General features: G+C 47.0%; 1 protein-coding gene and 1 pseudogene across 2 annotated transcripts; both read left to right on the plus strand.

Moving 5' to 3' along the window:
* Nucleotides 1–1,958: 1,958 nt before the first annotated feature.
* On the plus strand, nt 1,959–13,242 carry LOC136477657 (protein FAR1-RELATED SEQUENCE 6-like). Of its 2 annotated transcripts, none has more exons than XM_066475890.1 (8): nt 1,959–2,210; nt 2,322–2,569; nt 2,654–4,783; nt 4,898–5,011; nt 5,090–5,194; nt 5,283–5,339; nt 5,424–5,504; nt 12,933–13,242. In XM_066475890.1, the coding sequence occupies exons 2-7, from the start codon at nt 2,387–2,389 to the stop codon at nt 5,463–5,465; spliced, it is 2,631 nt and encodes an 876-aa protein (XP_066331987.1). In that variant the 5' UTR covers nt 1,959–2,210; nt 2,322–2,386; the 3' UTR covers nt 5,466–5,504; nt 12,933–13,242. The 2 variants fall into 2 exon arrangements, with proteins under 2 accessions (XP_066331987.1, XP_066331988.1); XM_066475891.1 differs by having other exon boundaries at nt 5,289–5,339.
* Nucleotides 13,243–13,422: 180 nt separating this feature from the next.
* On the plus strand, nt 13,423–18,880 carry LOC136477658 (protein FAR1-RELATED SEQUENCE 6-like; annotated as a pseudogene).
* The last annotated feature ends 559 nt before the right edge of the window (nt 18,881–19,439 follow it).

Consider the following 19,439-nt stretch of genomic DNA (forward strand, 5'->3'; position numbering starts at 1 on the left):
TTGGACTTGCGACGGATCATGCAAGCATAGGCAAGCATGGAAAAATTATTCCATGCCTTGCATGCCTGACGTACATGCATGATCGTCAATATCTTTATTATTTCCTTAATTAGCTTTCTTGCTTGCCATCTTTGGTCCTGGTCAGATCCGACTCCACTCGATGCAGACGGGGTAGCGGATCCGCAGCCGATCGTCCTTGATGTAGCGCGCCTCCAGTTTGTGGAACACCTCAGGAGCGTCGACCACGTAGGAGCAGGAATTGGTGGGTGAACACCGTGTCCTCGTCCTCCTCTCTGCTTCCGATCTTTGTGGGCTTCTCCCCACGACGTGATCCGCGACACCAATGCGAGACGACGCAGAACGATGACGAGCGTAGTTGGATTCCTGCCAAAATAATCATGCGTATATGTAGATATCTGGACACGTACTATATCATAGGATATTATAGATTGAAGATTGACTTAGCTTTCGAGATGAAATTGCATGTGACAACATCGAGCATCCTGCATCCCACCGCTCCGTAGATCTAGATGCATACGTGCTCGAATATTTCTTCGATTGCTCCAGTTTGCTCGTACGGCCGATTAGCATCTTTGATGGAAACATAGCTCCATGTTGCTTTATTGCTGGTCGCCGCTTGATCGTTGGAGTGCAGTAGATGCGAAATCAGATCCGTCTGTCGAGGGATGCCGCCGCCAGTCGCCAGGTTGCCACGGATGAAGTTGGTGAAGAAAAAGCCCATCTGGTTCGCCGGATGATCAGCACGCACACCCCTTACCTGGCACGCCACTGTCCACGAAATATGGTCAGCAGTCCACCGAGGGGGGTACCCGTGGTGGTAGATTGTCGGTAGACGGTGTGTGTAATCAGAAACTAGATGGTAACACAAGGCGCAGAGACAGCAATTTAGACAGGTTCGGGCCGTCTGGTCGACGTAATACCCTACGTCCTGTGTCTTTGGTGTATTATATTGAGATGTATACAGATTAACCTGTCCTCTAGGGGACCCTTGTCTCTCCTTATATACTCCGAAGAGACAAGGTTACAAGTAAAGTATCCAATTTGATCCTATTACAATATCTAGTACAACTTGTAATTTTGATGTGCACGCCTGGATCTTACGGGCCGGACCACCTCAGATGGTGCGGCCCATGTAACATCTTGTGGTATCCGGGAGTATATCCCCCACAATCAGGGTGGCACCCAATCATGCGCCGACTAGAAATTAATAATGCTTACAGTTTGTTATAGGGGTCGAAAGACTATACTTGGGCCGTGTAAAAAAAGCAGGTCGGTAAGCAGCGCGCATACAGAGAAAGCACATGCCGGTGAATACTTTTGCTCACATCATCCATATCGCGTTTCAAAGTTTTAATAGTTGTATTTCTTAAACCAAATTTTAAATTTAAATTACGATTGCACCATGGTGTTTCTTACCATAAATCCTTCAAAATAAAATCTCACTTTATATTTTAAAAAATATTAAATAAATTTTTTGATGAAGATATAATATTTTTTATTAAGCATATACGATGTTCTAGGCCCTCTAAAGACAAATGTTCTAAATTTTAAAAATAAAATATTTCAGGAGCATAATAAAATACATTATATAAGACAAATGTTCTTCTATTAGATCTCACTCAAAGATAATTACAAAACATCACAATTATGTAACGTGAACATAACAAAATACGTGATAGGACAGACATACATACATACATATATATATATATATATATATATATATATATATATATATATATATATATACATATATATATATATATATATATATATATTACGTTAACATTGTAACAAAATACGTTAGAGAATAAAAAACTATGAAAACATTATAAATTACATAGTAGAACATCACACGTACAATATGTGAGAATATATCATCGAACATCATATACACAGTGGACATCTTATTTCTTTATCCCATCCTCTTCCCGCACCCTCTCGCATCCCCGCCCTCCGAACCCCCGCGACTCCGCTCTCCGACCCCCGCGACCCGCGCCGCCGCCCTCCGACGCCCGCGACTCCGCCGCAGCCGCCCTCTGCACCGTTATCGCCGCGTACCCCTGCGACTCCGACCGTGGCCCGCAGTCCGGCTCGCCGCCAGTACTCGGAGCCCGCAGGCGGCGCCCGCAGCCGAGCCAGAGGTCGCCAGCGCCGCCAGAAGACTTGCTTCGAGGGATTTCCCTAGGGTTGGTCTTATTCTGACGGCCTTTTGTTTGCTAATTTGATTGCAGCATGGTTTGCCTGCTTACTGAATCCCGTTCAGTTTATGGTATGAATCTGTTCTTCCTCTTCTTCAGGGCACAAGGTCAATCAGGTGTGGTTGCACTTTTCCATTTTTAGGGTTCAGCTAAACTGAACCCTCATGTCCCATGGTGTGCCCGCCCCCATGTTAGAAGAGTTGGCGAGGGAGGCAACACTCGCCGATGTGTCTATTCTTGTGGATGGGAATGGCGCAGAGCTACATGGCAATGGCGCAGAGGTACATGGTAATGACGCAGAGTTACATGGCAATGGCGCAGTGCTGAAAAGAGTTGAGGTGCCCCAGGTTAGAGAGGTGTAGGTTAGTTTGAATGTTTATTTTTGGTGCTGACTGCTATGGAAACTTGTAATGCTTTGCTTTGTTCGCTAGGATTTGGGAAGGATTTCGCCCAAGGAGGTGCCGCTGCATGAGGGCAAGGAGGTGATACTCGTGGATGATAATGACAGCGGGCAGGAAGATGATGGGGAGGGTAAGGTGGATGAGAACGCACCGCGTGTTGGGCTGAGATTCAAAACTTATGATGACGCTCTCAAGTACTATAAACAATATGCTGAGGATTCTCAGTTTTCAGCAATCATTCTGAAGTCGTCTTATTTAAAGTCAGGGGTGTGCCGAAGGTTGGTGATTGGATGTAGTCGAGCTGGGAGAGGGAGAGCAAATGCGTGCTATCTATCGAGAGAGTCGACCAAGATAAATTGTCCAGCAAGGATCTCTTTGAAGTTAAGGCAAGATAGATGGCTTCATATTGATGATGCTAAGCTCGAGCACAACCATCCACTAAACCAGTCCTCTACATCACTCATTAATTGTTATAAAAAGCTAACAGATGCCAAGAATGGGGGATCTGCCTCACGACTGAAGGGTCGCAGGAACATTCCAGCTGAAAAAGAGCAAGGGAACTTCACGGAGATAGGAAGGCTTAAATTTGGGGAAGGAGACGATGAATATATCCAGAAGTTTTTTGGGACTATGCAGAACAAGAATCCTTACTTCTTCTACTCAGTAGATTTGGATAATCAGGGCCGTTTGAGGAACTTATTTTGGAGTGATGCTAGGTCACGGGCAGCGAATGATTACTTTGGTCATGATGTTGTTTACTTTGACACCTCATACTTGACAGAAAAATATGATTTGCCACTTGTTTTCTTCACTGGGATGAATAACCATGGTCAGCCTGTTCTGTTTGGTGCTGGTTTACTATCAGATCTAAGTGCTGATAGTTATGCTTGGTTATTTAGAGCTTTTTTATCATGTATGAAGGGTCTCTGCCCAAAGGCAATCATCACTGAACATTACAATGCTATTCTAGATGCTGTTCAAGAAGTTCTCCCTGAAGTTAGACATCGCCTTTGCCTGTATCGAATTATGAAAGATGTAGCAGAGAACTTGAAAGAACATGCAGAGTTTAAAACAATCAAGAAAGCACTGAAGAAAGTAACATATGGGTCTTTGAAGATCCCAGAGTTTGAAATGGACTGGAAGAAGATTATCGAGGAGCATGGACTTGGAGAAAACGGGTGCCTCAGTTCCCTTTATGAGCATCGCCAACTCTGGGCACCTGCATATCTGAGAGATAAATTCTGGGCAGGGATGTCTATTTCACAGCGTGGGGAGTCTATTTCCTCGTACTATGATGGGTTTGTGTACCCAAAAACTTCTTTGAAGCAATTTTTCAGTAAATATGAGATGATATTAGAGAACAAATACAAGAAGGAGTGGCAAGCAGATGAAGAATCTTCCCATAGGTCTCCATTGACTGTAACAAAATTCTACATGGAAGAACAGCTGGCCAAAGCCTACACAATAAACATGTTCAGAAAATTTCAAGATGAGTTGAAAGCAACAATGTATTGCGATGGTATGCCAATTAAAGTTGATGGCCGACTTGTTACTTTTGAAGTGAAAGAATGCTCATACATGGAAGATGGAAAGGACACAGAGAGCAGGACCTATGAAGTTTACTTTTGTAAAGAAGAGCCCAAAGTTGAAATTGAGTGTGAATGTGGTTTCGTTCAGTTCACTGGCATCCTGTGTAGACATGCACTGTCTGTGTTGAAGTTGCAGGAGATATTTGAGATCCCAAAAGATTATGTTCTTGATCGCTGGAGAAGGGATTATAAGAAATTATATTCTAACGCAAAGAAACCTAATGAAATGCCCCTTAGTGACATTGTTGAGCGCTCTGATTATTTGTTCACACAATGTAGTCAGCTGCTCAATCTAGGGTTTGTATCTGAGAGTAGGTACCTTGTTGCTCTGAAGTTACTGAGAGAAGCGGAAAGATCTCTTCTGGATGATGGACTGCCTGCTAGAGACAGGCAGCCAATGCTTCTTTCCTTTGAGGCTGATGCACAAGAAAATGGTCAAGGCCTTTTTAGTCCTCAGTTTTCAGAGGGAGTAAAGAATTCTCAGTCAGCCCATGCAAAGCGCCGTGGTCGGCCACCGAAGAAAGTGACAGAATCTAATGATGACACCGTAACACAGCCAAATAAAGAACAGGTCAGTCTCAGTTCCCTTTTTTATCGAGAGTATATTCATGAGCCTCAGACCCACACTTCAGTTAATATAATATGAATACCCCTTTTGTTGTTCATGGATATTCTTGTTGAGCAGGATTTCCTACGGTCATCATTTGTCAGAGACAATACAAATATGATCCAAGGGCCGTCTTCTGCCTCCCATCTTGAAGGTCCTCACATGGGAGTTCAAGGAGGCATTGATTTAATGGTACACATTATTATTTTTGTTTGCCGCTGCTATTAATACTACATATATTTGATAAAGTCTCGCTGCAAACTTACACAGGAAGGAATACCAAATCTCTCATTTGGTAATCATTTTGGAATGGATATTAATCACCAGCATCAAGTGCCCAGCCACCAAAGGATGCAGCAGAACAATTTTATACAGGTTTCTGTCATACAATTGGCCATGTCTTGATAATTTCGTATAGTTGTCTTTGTTTGCAACTATTTTTTTTTGACACCTTGTTTTTTAGGTGCAGGCAGAACCACATGGGTTTGGGAATCAGTGGGTTTACCACCCAATGCTGCAGGTATTTCTAGTCAATCTTGGTTCTTGACTTTGAAGTTTATCTATGGATATCTGTCTGAAAATGACTCATATGGCCATGTTGCAGGATAATCCAGTGCTAAGAACTCCTACGCGAAGAGCAGGGTAGTGCATATTCATTGCTCCAATTATTTCAGTTAAACTTTAGGTAACGTGTCAGCTTTTTCTTATCCATGTAGCTATGTGTCCTTGTTTAATTTTTCCATCATCCTCCAAGTGCCAACCTTTAAGACTTTTTATTTTTCTTGGTTCAGAATTGTGCCCATGCATATTCTGTGAGAAATGCTATTCCTTATTTACTTTGATATATATAGGTATTTGAGTTAACTTGCATGGGTATGCCACTTGGGTTCTTGAAGAATTGAGTCCCACACCTTAACTGTGTTATATTGTCAATGGGGTCCAAAATTTGCTTAATTGGTCGTGACATAACATCTTTGGTTCAATCTATATTGTTTTCTTTTAGAGTTTTCAATCTATCTATATTATTTTCTGACCAATGGTCATCGTGTGGAATAAATAGAAAAATCGAACATCTTTCAATGTGGACAGACTATTACATGCTTTTGGTATGTTTATATAGCATTGTTTAATATTATCCAGCAAAAGTATAGCTACACTTTAACTTTATACACTGTCACAGCAAGATGCAATTGATAGTTAATAATTGAAGTTGGGTTTGGACTTAACTCGACACTCCTTTACAAGATTAGGGACCTAAATACGAATTCTTGTTTGAAGGACTTGAACAAAACACATGAACTGTGATGCATTTTCATCACTCGTTCTAATATTTTTTTTATACACAAACTCAGTAACATCAGGATTTTTCCCACCCCTTCTTTTAATCAAGATCAGAGCCCCTGTTGTTTCATTAGAAAAAACCACCACTTCAAGCTTATTTTGCATTGCTACGAAAGTACTCAGCACTTGAGTGTGCTATATGCCATGTCTGGGTCACACGCTCACAGATGTGATGAGGGAAGAAGAGATCCTTGTAGTTTCTGCATTTTTTTTTCTGGCATGGCGCCATAGAGCTTATTTCAAACCGATCGCCATGGTTTATCACATGATAACTTCACTATTTTGTATTACCTACACTATTTGCTGCTGTTAATTGTTATACCATCTATTGCTAGTTATGGTAGTCATGCATCTCTAGACATAAATTTTTACCATGATAATTTCTTTACACCTGAGTTCAGCGATGATTTCTCAGCTTCACATATAGTTATGACCTAGATGCAGTCATACACTACGACATGATTTTTGAGCCTAATTGTTGTTTAGTATTGTAGTGTTGTCTTTTTGTCCAAGGCTTTATTTATAACATGAACTTTGATCATACACTGTACCCTTATGAAACTATGTGTCGGGTATCGATATTAAGGATACCTAAAGCAAGGAAGTTAGCGTCCCATGCTGACTTTCCCGGATGGCTCGAGACGTATTAAAAGGTCTCGCCCGACTCCAAGGCCGCGGGCTCCTGTCTCGCCTGAGGCCGCGGGCTCCGTCTCGCCCGACCTCGAGGCCGCGGGCTCCGTCTTGCCCGACCTCGAGACCGCGGGTCCCGTCTTGTCCGACCCCTTGGGTGCGGGCTCTGTCTCGTCCGCCCCCAAGGCCGCGGTTTCCGTCTCGTTCAAGGTCTTGGGCTCCGTCTCGCTCGACCTCTAGGACGTGGGTTCCGTCTTGTCCGACGGGGACCCATACCGCTGCCAACCACTCCAGGTCCAAGCGTATGGGCTTGGGTCAAAACTCTGATGCCAGGGAAGAGGCTAGCACGCCTCGATGTAACCCGTGGCTAGGTACCCGTGGTCATGACGGGTCATACCTGGGGATTCACATCAAGAATAGTGTCGGGTGTGCCGGTGCTGTTCTACCTAATCATCGTACGGACGCTGACAGGCGCGTCAGTTCACCACGACGTCCGCCGGGACGGAGTGGAACGGCATGATCGGCAGATGATGCCTGCGCATGGCGCCAGTGACGAGTAGGGCCGCGATATGGAGCCGTCCCTGTTGACATCTACAGGATCGGCGGGGCTTGCATGAAGGAGAAGAAGGACCCGACAACCCTAGAAGCCTTCTCTCTCTCGTTCTTCTCCTTTTCCTCCTCTGTAACCTGCGTTTTTTCTTCGCCTATAAAAAGGGAAGCAGGGCGTCCCACAAAGAGGAGAGCTGGACGGGAGATTTGAAAAACTAGAGACACAAGCACACGGCTGAGCGGCAAGCGAGCTCTCAGCACCCGTTCACTATTTTCATCAGAGACTTGGGATCCTCTTCCTCTTTTGCCTGTTTGTAACCCCTACTGCAACCCAAATGTTGGTAACACGAGCAACAGCGAACTGGACGTAGGGATGTTCCGCTCGAACCAGTATAAACTTTTGTGTCCTCCGAGCACACCATTCGAGCTAAACGTGTAAATACAAATTTATTCGTCGGTGGTCCGAAAACATCGACAATTGGTGCGCCAGGTAGGGGCTTTTTGCGCGTCTCGACGTCCACATCAGGCCTCGGATGGCTAGTCACGGCGTTAGTTGGGTCCCGGGCGCGCACGTGCGCTTCGGGAACCTGGACTTCATCGTTACGACAGAGGAAGAGTTGGCGTAGGTTTCCGCCGTCGTCCAGCCTCTCCACTCCGTCCGGCCTCGACGCGATCGCCGAGACGCTTAAGGAGCTGCAGCTACACGCACTGGAGACCCGCGCCTCCGGGAGCGACCTGCTTCTCGGCTTCGATTATCGGAGGCTAGAGCGCCAGCTCGGCGCCTTCCTAGGACCCCGACCGTCTCGGGAGGACCTACGCTGCCTCACCTTCTCGTTCGCCAACGTCATGATGCAGCTTGCCGGAGGAGAGCCGCTCTCCCACAGAATACCTCATCCGGAGCGTCCCGACAACGCTCCCGTTCGGTCTTGCGCAACGCTGCAGAGACTGTTGGTCCACCTTGTGGCGCAGCGCACGCCCCCATCCCCTATGAACGACGAGTTCATGGGGATGATCGAATACGTCGTGGAATCTTTCCATGACCTTCTCGTGGGAGAATCAGAGTCGTCCCTCCGACTCTGACTCCAGCAGGGGGAGCCATCACCCCTCGCGAGAATGTTTCATGGCAGGTACCCCCGAGGGATACATCGAAAGCATCCACGAGGGAGGGGCTACCCCAATAGATGACCTCGACGACGAGGTCGATGGGGATGCAGGGGCCCCACCTCGCCCGCGGGTAGAGCAGCTGAGGGCGTGGCACCAAGAGCTCGAAGAAGCATGACTCCAGCTCGAGCAGGAACGTGCGGAGCTCGAGCGAGAGATCGAGCGCCACGGAGACGGTGGGCGTGCACGCGCCGTGGCTCGTGACGTGAACCGAAGGATCATCGAGGACGATGAAGCCCTACCACACTTGACCTGGGCAAGCCAGAACATCGCTGCCGTGGCGGCCTTGCTCCGGGGGATTTCGGAGCCTGCGACACCCGAGGATCGTCGGGCCCATCACGAGATTCGCACGCTACTCGAGCGTGCGGCGGCGCAGCAGACCGAGAGCTCGTTGTCTCGACGACGCGAGCTCAACGTCAGCAAGCGCGCGCCCTTAGAGCGACCCGACAGGGACGTGTCAGTCCACCAAGCGTAGCGAGGCGGCAGGCCGTTTGCCACGGCCCCGGTGCATGAGCGTCTTGGCCTCCACCGTGGTGCGTGGAACACCCTGGATGCCCGCAGGCGTGCCCGCGGCGATGAGAGGGAGGAGGCTAACCGCGGCTACCACCCTCGTCGTGGCGGACGCTACGACAGCGGCGAGGACCGAAGCCCAGGGCCCTGACTTGCAGGGACCTCAGGCCTTTGGACGACACATCCTCAACGCCGTCTTCCCACCGCGGTATCGACCGTCGATCAACATCCTGAAATACTCCGGGGAAACAAACCCAGGACTGTGGCTCGAGGATTATCGGCTTGCTTGCCAAGCCGGTGGAGTGGATAGTGATAATTTCATTATCCGCAATTTATCATTGTTCTTGGCCGATTCGGCGCGAACGTGGTTGGAACACCTTTCGCCCAATCGAATCCAAAGTTGGGCGGACCTAAAAGAGATCTTTGTGGGAAACTTCCAGAGCACATACGTGCGTCCTAGGAACCTATGGGATCTCAAGAATTGCCGACAGAAGTCTAGGGAAACTCTTCGTGGGTATATCTGATGCTTCTCCCGGTAGTACAACGTGCTGCCCGACGTCGCCGACATTGACATCATAGGAGCTTTTCTGTATGGGGCCAACTGCGAGTTCCTGGTTCACAAGCTGGGACGTAAGGGCCCGCGAACCATCAAGGAGCTCCTTGACATCGTCACTAGCCACGCCTCGGGTGAGGAGGCGGTCGGGGCGATTTTCGACCGTCCCAAGGGCAAGGCAAAGCGGGACGAGGACGTCGACGAAGGCGCCTCCAATAGCTAGATGAAGCGCGCGACATTGCCCTCCTCTGCTTAGCCAAGTACTAGCAAGCGTTGCGTCGGAACCACAGCTGTCGAGTGCGAGGTCGGGCCTTCAATGTCGGGGACCTGGTGCTCTGCCTCGTTCAGAGCAATAAGAACCGCCACAAGCTCTCTCTGCCGTGGGAAGGACTGTACGTTGTCGCGGAGGTGCTCCGACCAGGCACCTATAAGCTCAGGACCATCGACGGCGAAGTCTTCGTCAACGCCTGGAACATCGAACAACTACGTCGCTTTTACCCTTAATCAACGCACGCTTTCTCTTATCGGTTTTGCTATCGACTCCTCGATCTTTAGTGACACTCGACCCCAGCAACGGCAAGGGGTCGGGCCTCACTCGGGGGCTGATAAGAGCATATCTATTTGGTAGACATTCTCTATGTCCGACCCTTTCTCACGTTAAGATCTAGAAGCAAGGGTTGTGGAAATAAACGCTGAGTAAAACTGATCGGACCGCAAGAAACCTACACCCCAGTGGCTACGACGTTTTTTCTCACCAGCATGATCAGAGTTTTTTGCCTGCACCCCTAGCTTTTTAGTCTTAACTACGAAAAGAGTCGGGACGCATTAGAGTATATCTACCTAGCAAACATTCTCTGTGTCCGACCCTTTCTCACGTTAAGATCTAGAAGCAAGGGTTGCAGAAACGAACGCTGAGTAAAACTGGTCGGACTGCAAGAAACCTATGCCCTAGCGGTTACGGCGTTTTTGCTCACCAGCGTTATCCGAGTTTTTTCACCTGCACCCCAAGCTTTACAGGCTTAACGACGGAAAGGGTCGGAACGCATTAACCTTTTTATAAAAAAGTAGAGAAGAGCTAAAAATTTGTTTGGCCATAACAAAATTTAAGAGTTTGCCCACTCATTACAAGTTCGTCGCCTGGCTTATCTACCTAACTAATTTTTTGGGGGATGATCTCATCCTCTATCTCGGCAGGTAAGTCCTGTGCCAGAGGGGCCACCTCCTTCTTGATGTTGTCCAGCTCGGCGTCGGTGTAGACAGGCGCGAAAACCATTACAGGTAAAGAGGGATACGGAGCTGAAAACGCTCCTACGGCCCATTCAGGCCCAGGAGTTTGAAGGCTGGGCCTTCGACGGGTTCACAGCCGCTTCGGGGCACCCTTAGAGTGAGGGGTGGAAAGGGTGGGCCCACTAGTGGCTAGTACCCGGGTGCACGAGCGTCACAGGCATCTCGGCCCATGTTCGTGTCTTGGTCGGTTCCTAGTCCATGGTTTTGCCTCGAAGAAAGGCAACGAGCCCTTGGGACTGATCGAACGGACCCGAGAACTATATGGATTGGCCACTGAGAATCTGGAGTCGGTCACCAACTGACCCATGTCGAACCCCCGCGAACGGGAAGCCGGGCCCCACTCGAACTAGCCCGTTAACAGCTCACCGAGCACCATGTTTCGTCCATTTAGGAAAAACGTGGCACGGCTCAGCCCCTCCGTTTTATCGAAAAAAACGCTTGAGGGATGATCACAAAGACGAGCCGACCCTCGACCGAACCCTGCTACGCGCGGAGGCTCGAGGGAAGTTGGACTCACAAGGAGACCGAACGCGCGGTCGCAGTACGACGGCGGACCAATCGGATACTAGGGACCGGAATGAAGAAAAATCTTTTCGACCTCCCGAATCCTACGGTTACATGCCCCAAAGAAGACTGATTGCGATAAAAGGAAATCGCCGTCCTAAGACGCCACGAGCTTCAGAAAGAAGGCCAAGGCCCTCAGAGTCCTCCCGTCCGGAAAAGCCTCCAAAGGAGTATTCTACTCCTCCGCAGGCTTGGGGGCTACGGTCGGGTATCGATATTAAGGATACCAAAAGCAATGAAGTTAGCACCCACGCTGACTTCCCCGGATGGCTCGAGACATATTAAAAGGTCTCGCCCGACCCCAAGGCTGCGGGCTCCGTCTCACCCGACCTCGAGGTCGTGGGCTCTGTCTCGTCCGACCTCGAGGACACGGGTTCCGTCTCGTCCGACGGGGACCCATACCGTCGCCAACCACTCTAGGTCAAGCGTATGGGTCTGGGTCAAAACTCTAACACCAGGGAAGAGGCTGGCATGCCTCGATGTAACCCGTGGCCATGACGGGCCATATCTGGGGATTCACATCAAGAACAGTATCGGGCGTGCCGGTGCTGTTCTGCCTAATCCTCATACGGACGTTGACAGGTGCGTCAGTTCACCACGACGTCCGCTGAGACGGAGTGAAACGCCATGACCGGCAGATGACGCCTGCGCATGGCGCCAGTGACAAGCGGGGCAGCGACATGGAGCCGTCCCTGTTGACATCTACAGGATCGGCGGGGCCCGCATGAAGGAGGACCCGGCAACCCTGGAAGCCTTCTCTCTCTTTTTTCTTCTTTTCCTCCTCTGTAACCCACGCTTTCCCTTCACCTATAAAAGGGGAAGCAGGGCGCCCCATGAAGAGGAGAGCTGGACGGGAGATCTGAAAAATAAGAGCACGACAAGAGCACACGGCTGAGCGGCACCGAGCTCTCAGCACCCGTTCACTCCTTTCACCAAAGACTTGGGATTCTCTTCCTCTCTCGCCTGTTTGTAACCCTTACTGCAACCCAAGTGCCCGTAACACGAGCAACAACGAACTGGACGTAGGGACGTTTTGTCCTGAACAAGTATAAACCCTTTTGTCCTCTGAGCACACCATCCGAGCCAGACGCGTAAATACAAATTTACTAGGTCGATGGTCTGAAAACACCGACACTATGGATCTGCATGGAATACCTTTGTTTCAATTAATAATAATTATATACTGTGCCAATGGTTCATTAGCTTGGTAAGGATGCATGCATTCCCAATATGTATCAGATTTTCATAGCCAGTTCCTGCTTTAAACTGATTAGAAAAGCAGAAACACAGTAGTTTGCTTTCTTAGATAATAATTTACAATTATATAAAACATATATCTGCAATGGTTCTTACTAGCTATGTAGCATCGATGTTTTAAATAGCTGGCTAAAGTTGCGCTATAGCAAATTTCTGAACTTGGCTTTTACGTCTGTGAAAATTGCAATTTAAAACCTTGGTTAGCATCAGTACCGGTATACCAGCTATCCGTCCTTAATAGGTTTCCCTGTGTAATTTCAGGCACCATGACTTCTCAGGCTCCTGTAATGACTTCCTGAGTCCTGAACTAACCTAAGGATACCGAGGCTGTACGTGGCACTGGCGCTCCAGATGGCAAGAACTTGGCAGAGGGTCCAATGGATCAAAACATTTTTGTTATATGATACTGTTAGCTGCTGTCGCTAGGATGAATGTTCAAACTGTACATAACATTGGCTCAATAATAGGTTTTCTTTTTTTTGCCTGATGTGCGCCAGATTTGATAATGTGGCAGAGGACGCGTATTGTGTAGCTTATCGGTTAGTTTCAGACAAAAATCAGACTAGACCGTTCGCGTGCCCTTAAATCTGGTTTGATTTGCTTTTTTTTTTTAATCCAAAATAGTATTTTTTTATCATAAATTTCTCTGAATTCCTTCAGAATTCGGGCCTAAAACGGAGGAGCGGCGGTAGCCCAAGACGTCCTCGCCAGTCGCCAGCACCGTGTACTGTACCTCATATTCCGCCCATACGCGACGTCCGTTCTCCGTTGCCCCTTGCCATGCCTAGTTGCCAAGTTTTGGCTTGGCTCACCAGCGTTACGGACCAAAATACACCGTGTATTGTTTTAGTTGCTATATACATCAGCCATTGCCACGACGGATGTGTTGCTAGCGGCCAGGCCCATCACCATCAGTGAATCCGCGACAGCTGCTGGATCGCGTTCACGGGCGTGTGCCGTCTGGGCGCGGGAGACGCCCGAGGTGCTGAGGAGCGGCCGGGCCCCACTTCTCTCTCGGGTCGGGCCCTTGTGCAGATGCGCAGAGGTAGCGCCGTAGCGGGCCCCTAATTCATTTGTCACCGAACTTTGCACCCGCCTCCCCCGTACCCGTCCGAAACCCTAGCCTACCTCGTCGGCGGCGGGCCCTCCGGCGATGGAGGTGGAGGAGCCGCTCCTAACGTCCAAGAACCCCCGCCGTGCAAGGCGCCGGGACCTCAACGCACTGGTCAGGCTCGCCCCGTCCCTCCTGTTCTTCTGTCGTTCATGATCCTTCTATCGCCTTTGTGATCCTGAGAGTAGAGTTTGATATGTGCTAACTTGTCGGTGTGGGGAAATTTCCATTTCCTTCCTTGATTGATTCTGATTTCAATTTGAACTCTAGACTAGAAGTGGGCGGGCAGACAGTGGTTGTCATTTAGGGTTTGGATTTGATTGATTCATTTGGTTTTGATGGATAGTTATTTCGTATTTGAACTCTATTTTCGTGACGTGGACTAGCATTTGTTTTTTTCGTAAGCGGTCTAGTGTCTAGTAATTCTGTTCATCACTATGGGCTTGAGGTTCTAATTTAGGATATCCTTTGCTTTGGAGGCATTGATAATAGCACTGCTTAGTTGGTGGCCATTGGAGCATTTACCAGCAGTTGAAACCAAATGTTAGTGTCATGCCATCCTGAAATACCTACATTCAGGACGTTCGATTTGCTCTCAGTCACTCATGCTGTTCCTATGTTTTAAAAAGTTAATTTTAAGTTGATTTCACTTTGTATTAGCTTGAAAAACTTAAAAAAAATTCCGGTAGTTTGCAATGTAAGTGGTTTCATGATGAAGTTTTTTTTTTAATTTTTTTTAGGATCCCAGCATGGAGGAGTCCGATGGGGAGGATATTGGTGTTCCAGAAGTTGGCATGGTGTTCAATAATCACACAGAAGTCAACCGATTCTACCGCAAGTATGCCCGCCGTGTTGGCTTTGGTGTCTCAGTAAGGAGGTCCTCTTTCTCACAAGAAGGGACCTGCTTATATCTCGAGCTTATGTGCTGCAAAGGAGGGCGGCCACGTTATGAGCCAAAGTTTCGGAAACGGTCTTCATCGACCACTAACTGCCCAGCCAAGATCCGAGTGAAGTTGTGGGGAGATAAATTGTTGCATGTAGAGTTGGCGATCCTCGATCATAATCATCCAGTGAGCCCAGCAATGGCAAGGTTTTTGAACTCTTATAAGCAGCTCTCTGGCCCTGCGAAGAAGCGGTTGCGTATGGGTGGCCCTGGGGCTATGCCTGTTGAAGAGTCAAGCGAGATGCCCATGGATAAGCTGGGGGAGCTTGAGCAGCTTCTTTTTGGCGAGAGCAAGCACCACAGCTTTGTGGAGAGGGGTCAGTTTGAAGCTCCAACCTGGAGATTCAGAGGCCCTTCGTCTTTTCTTCACTCGGATGCAGGCCAAAAATGCCAACTTTTTCAATGTCATTGACCTGGACGATGAAGGCTGTACCAGGAATGTTTTCTGGGCAGATGCACGGTCAAGAGCCATGTGTGAGTACTATAGTGATGTCATCACACTTGATACGTCATATGTGGCTAGTAAATATGATATGCCTCTTGCAACATTTATTGGGGTGAATCATCATGGACAATCTGTCTTGATGGGGTGTGCCCTGCTTTCTGATGAAACAGCAGAAACCTATTCATGGCTACTTAAGGCTTGGATAGCATGTATGTATGGCAATCGTCCGAAGGCTATTGTCACTGACTATTGTAGGGGCATCCAAAGTGCTGTAGCTGAGGTTATTCCAGGAGTCCGTCATAGAATGTGCTTGTTTCAGATAATGAGGAAGGCCGCAGAACGTTTAGGTGGGCTGTCAGAGTACAGAGCTATCAACAAGGCGATGCATAAGGCTGTGTATGATTCTTTAACCATCGATGAGTTTGAAGGGGAATGGAATACTTTAATTACATATAGTGGGCTTCAGGGCAATGACTGGCTAAGATCACTTTATGAATGCCGATCTTCATGGGTTCCTGTTTTCATTAAAGATACATTTTGGGCAGGAATGTCTGCTACACAAAGAAATGAAACAATCACTCCTTTCTTTTATGGATATGTTGATTTAAAAACCACCTTGAAGCATTTTCTTGGCAAGTATGAGATGGCTTTGCAGAGTAAATATGAGAAGGAGGCCCAAGCAGATTTTGAGACATTTCATAAGCAACGTCCACCGGTATCAAAATTCTATATGGAAGAGCAGCTCTCAAAGGTATACACGCATAATATGTTCAAGAAGTTCCAAGATGAGATTGAAGCCATAATGTACTGCCACGTATCTTTAATTGGTGTTGACGGGCCTGTCTCCACATTCAATGTCAAGGAGTGCATTTTCCTTGAAGATGGTAAAAGGACCATGAGTAAAATTTTTGCAGTGACATACAAAGCGGACGAAAAGAGTATTAGTTGTATATGTGGAGGTTTCCAATTCAGTGGCATACTATGTAGGCATAGTCTCTCAATGCTCAAGTTTCAACTGGTTCGTGAAATTCCACAACATTATATTCTTGATAGGTGGAAAAAGGATTTTAGACAGTTGCATGTGAAGAGACGCCCTCCAAGCGATCTTGTCCCCAACAATCGCATGGATCGATATGACTATATATCAATGAGATGTTTGCAACTTGTTGACTCTGCAGTCCTATCAGATAAGTATCGCCTTGCTTTGAGGTTGGTAAGGGAGACAGAAAATTTTCTGCTAAATAGCAACACACATGATGATACACAACCAAGGATCAAGTCTCGTGTTCCTAAAGTAAATAAACCAAATACAGTGACTGGTCAAACCGTGGTGGGTGCAGCTACTGGAAACAGAAATGATGGTCTCAAAGGAGCAGAGGTACTGGTTCGACCTATAATAAATCTTATATACACATGTTTGCTTGTAAGCTTTGTGGAAATTAGAATCGATAGTCCATATGATTTGCTTAAATGGGTTGTTTGGCAATATGCAGGCTCCAGCAGTCATGCAAGTACCAGCAAATCCAAAAGGTAAGATTGCACTAAGCATTAGTTAATTTTATATCCTTAGTTGACACATTTGGCTCTGAGGATATTGATTGGTTTGTAAGACTATATGCTTCCAATATCAGAGACCTCCTTAAAAAGAAGATATTGATTGGTTGCTATTTTTACTCCAGGGAGGGGCAGAAAAAGGAATAGTTCCTACTGGCTACATTGGAGTACCAGCTAATATCCAGCAATTTGTAGGCAATCAAGCAGCATTTCAGCCAAGCATTGTGTACATGGTACCGGTATGTCAGAACAGATGGTCATATATGCTGACTCAGTATCTTTGACTAAATCCCACAGGCACTAGAAAACCAAATTTCCATGATACCAAAATAGTATGGCGCCCAGGGGTGCTGGCGCCCTCCTTATCTGGAGTCGTTGCCTGGCATCGCTGAGATTTGTTTTGACGACAGGCTGTGATGGTATTTCTTCCTCCACCTTCTTCCTCGCATTGCGTTCCTCAGCTTCTGTCCTTGTCTCACCATGAGCACAGCCCTCCCCCATGAGTGCTGTGTCCGTGACTGTGCCCGGCCTCACATTCCTCCGCTCCCAGTCCGTGCGCCCCATGAGCACACCCTCCCCCATGAGCGTGTGCGCCTCTCCACGAGTGTGCCCTCCCCCCTGAGCGCATGCACCTCTCCATGAGAGCGCGCCTCCCTTGTGACTGTGAGCGTGTCCCTCCTCCCCCATGAGCGCTGTGTCCATGACTGAGTGCCGGCCCATGATCGAGGTCAAGCAGCGGTGCAAGAAGCCAGTAGATCCGCGCCTCCTCCCCCGTGATGCGGCAGCTGGAGCTAGGAGGAGACTGGGAGGCGCAAAGGGGGTCACAAGGGAGCAGGCCCATGGCTAGCATGCTTGTTGGCGGTGTGAGGAAGATGATCGGTGGTGCGGGCTGTGTGGCGCAGTGGCAGTGAGGAAGAGGAAGACGGCTCCATTATCTCTGTTTTCTTCTGTTTATTTCTACCAAGATGTCTGCTCCAGATAAGGAGGCAGCCTCCCTGGGTGCCAAATCCGTACTCTTCCAGGATATTTGGATGCTTTTCTTGCATATTAAATCAGGAATATTTGCAATAAACAGTAGTTATTCATCGTTCTCTATAGTTGGTAAAAAAAATTGAATCTTCTAACAAAAATAAATCATATGTCATTCCGTTCCAATTTCCAAATTGTAAATCATTTTGGCTGTTTCAGATACATAGTTTTTGCTATGTATCTAGACAACGGATGCACAGCAATGTGCCTAGAAAATCCAAAACAACTTACAATTTGGAATGGAGGGAGTACTTATTAATCGGTAATTGTTCTTTATTTTCAAGTTTTTCTTTATTATTTTTACTTTGAGGCAGATTCTATTCTGTAGGAATATGCTACTGACTGTTGCTGATTTAAAATTTCAGAGTGGTGTTGACCCACATGCTTTTGGAAATGTTCTGATGCCGGTGATGTACCAGCAGATGTTCCAGGTTTGAGTTTATGTTTGTTTGCAAGTTCCATTCATCTTGCATGGACTTTTTTTTGGCATAAATTGATGGCATTCAATGGCACGGTGGTATGGCTAGGTGCCTCCGAAGCCAAATGAGACCGTGCAAGATACTTCAGCCAACGGAAAAAGGAAGCGACCTCGTGGTCAGAAGCTTACAGAGACATCTCAACAGGCAAATGGAACCCCAGCATCTGCATCTGGCTAGGGGGGACTGCTAACATTTAGAACAGGTTCTCCTGATTTACTCCTAATACTTGGTATGCTTTGTTCAACTATAGTCACCTCACCTGAGTTGTGGCAACTGTGTTTGTTCTTCCCAGGATTTCTGTACATACGTTGACCTCCTGCCGTGAGAAATTTTACATATGGACGCCGGCACTAACAATTACCTCAATTGTGATCCAAGGTATCTGGCCCAGGAATGGAAATTTAGTTGCTCACACATTTTTTTTGCTGATTTCAGCAAGACAGGTTGCACTCGGGGAATATCCAGTATCCACGGTTTTATTGTAATGTGCAAGTCCCCGTGTCCTTTTTTATGATATGTAAATGATTTTTTTTTGGAATAGCTCTGTGGCTCATGAGTACAGTGTCAGTTGCCTTTGAATTCCCATTGTCGATGCACCAGATCGATGTCTAATGCATATTTGAGAAATATAAAGCATGGAGGGTGGAAGCGTTTCCTGACTGTGGTCATTGGGTACTTTGGCAACAATCATGGAGCAAGGACATGCCAAAGCAGAGCTCTGTTGGAAATTAAGTTATTCTCTCGATATTTAAGACAGCTAATTAATTCAAAACTAATAAGCGTGTCATAAATGTGAAAAATGCGCTCTTGTTCTATTATAGCCTTTTTGTTTTTCTAGAGATATACTCTCTCTATTCTAAATTGCAAGACGTTTTGACTTTTTTAGGTCCATAATTTTTGCTATGTATTTAGATATATATTGTAAAAACTATGAACCTAGAGAAGCCAAAGCAACTTACAATTTGGAATGATGGTATATATAATGTATCTAACATAGTGAATATGTACCTAGAAAAGCCAAAGATGATCTATAATTCAGGATAGAGAACTAGGTAATACAATTTACCTATAATTTGGGACAGAGAAGTAGGTAATATAGTTTACTCTTAGGGAGCTTGCAACATGTCTAAAAAATTTAGAAGTTGGAAAGAAAGAAATAGTGCATAGTGATATACTGGTGTTGTATTGGATTGCTCAAGGTTCTTAA

This window comes from Miscanthus floridulus, chromosome 8, assembly GCF_019320115.1.
Source record: "Miscanthus floridulus cultivar M001 chromosome 8, ASM1932011v1, whole genome shotgun sequence".
Taxonomy (NCBI): Eukaryota; Viridiplantae; Streptophyta; class Magnoliopsida; order Poales; family Poaceae; genus Miscanthus; species Miscanthus floridulus.

Excerpts from the sequence above, each read along its gene's own strand:
- LOC136477657 (XM_066475890.1), top strand. The coding sequence starts at position 2,387 with ATGTCCCATGGTGTGCCCGCCCCCATGTTAGAAGAGTTGGCGAGGGAG. Across the intron at positions 4,784-4,897 it reads CACAGCCAAATAAAGAACAG|GATTTCCTACGGTCATCATT; the intron begins GTCAGTCTCAGT and ends CTTGTTGAGCAG. Across the intron at positions 5,012-5,089 it reads AAGGAGGCATTGATTTAATG|GAAGGAATACCAAATCTCTC; the intron begins GTACACATTATT and ends AAACTTACACAG.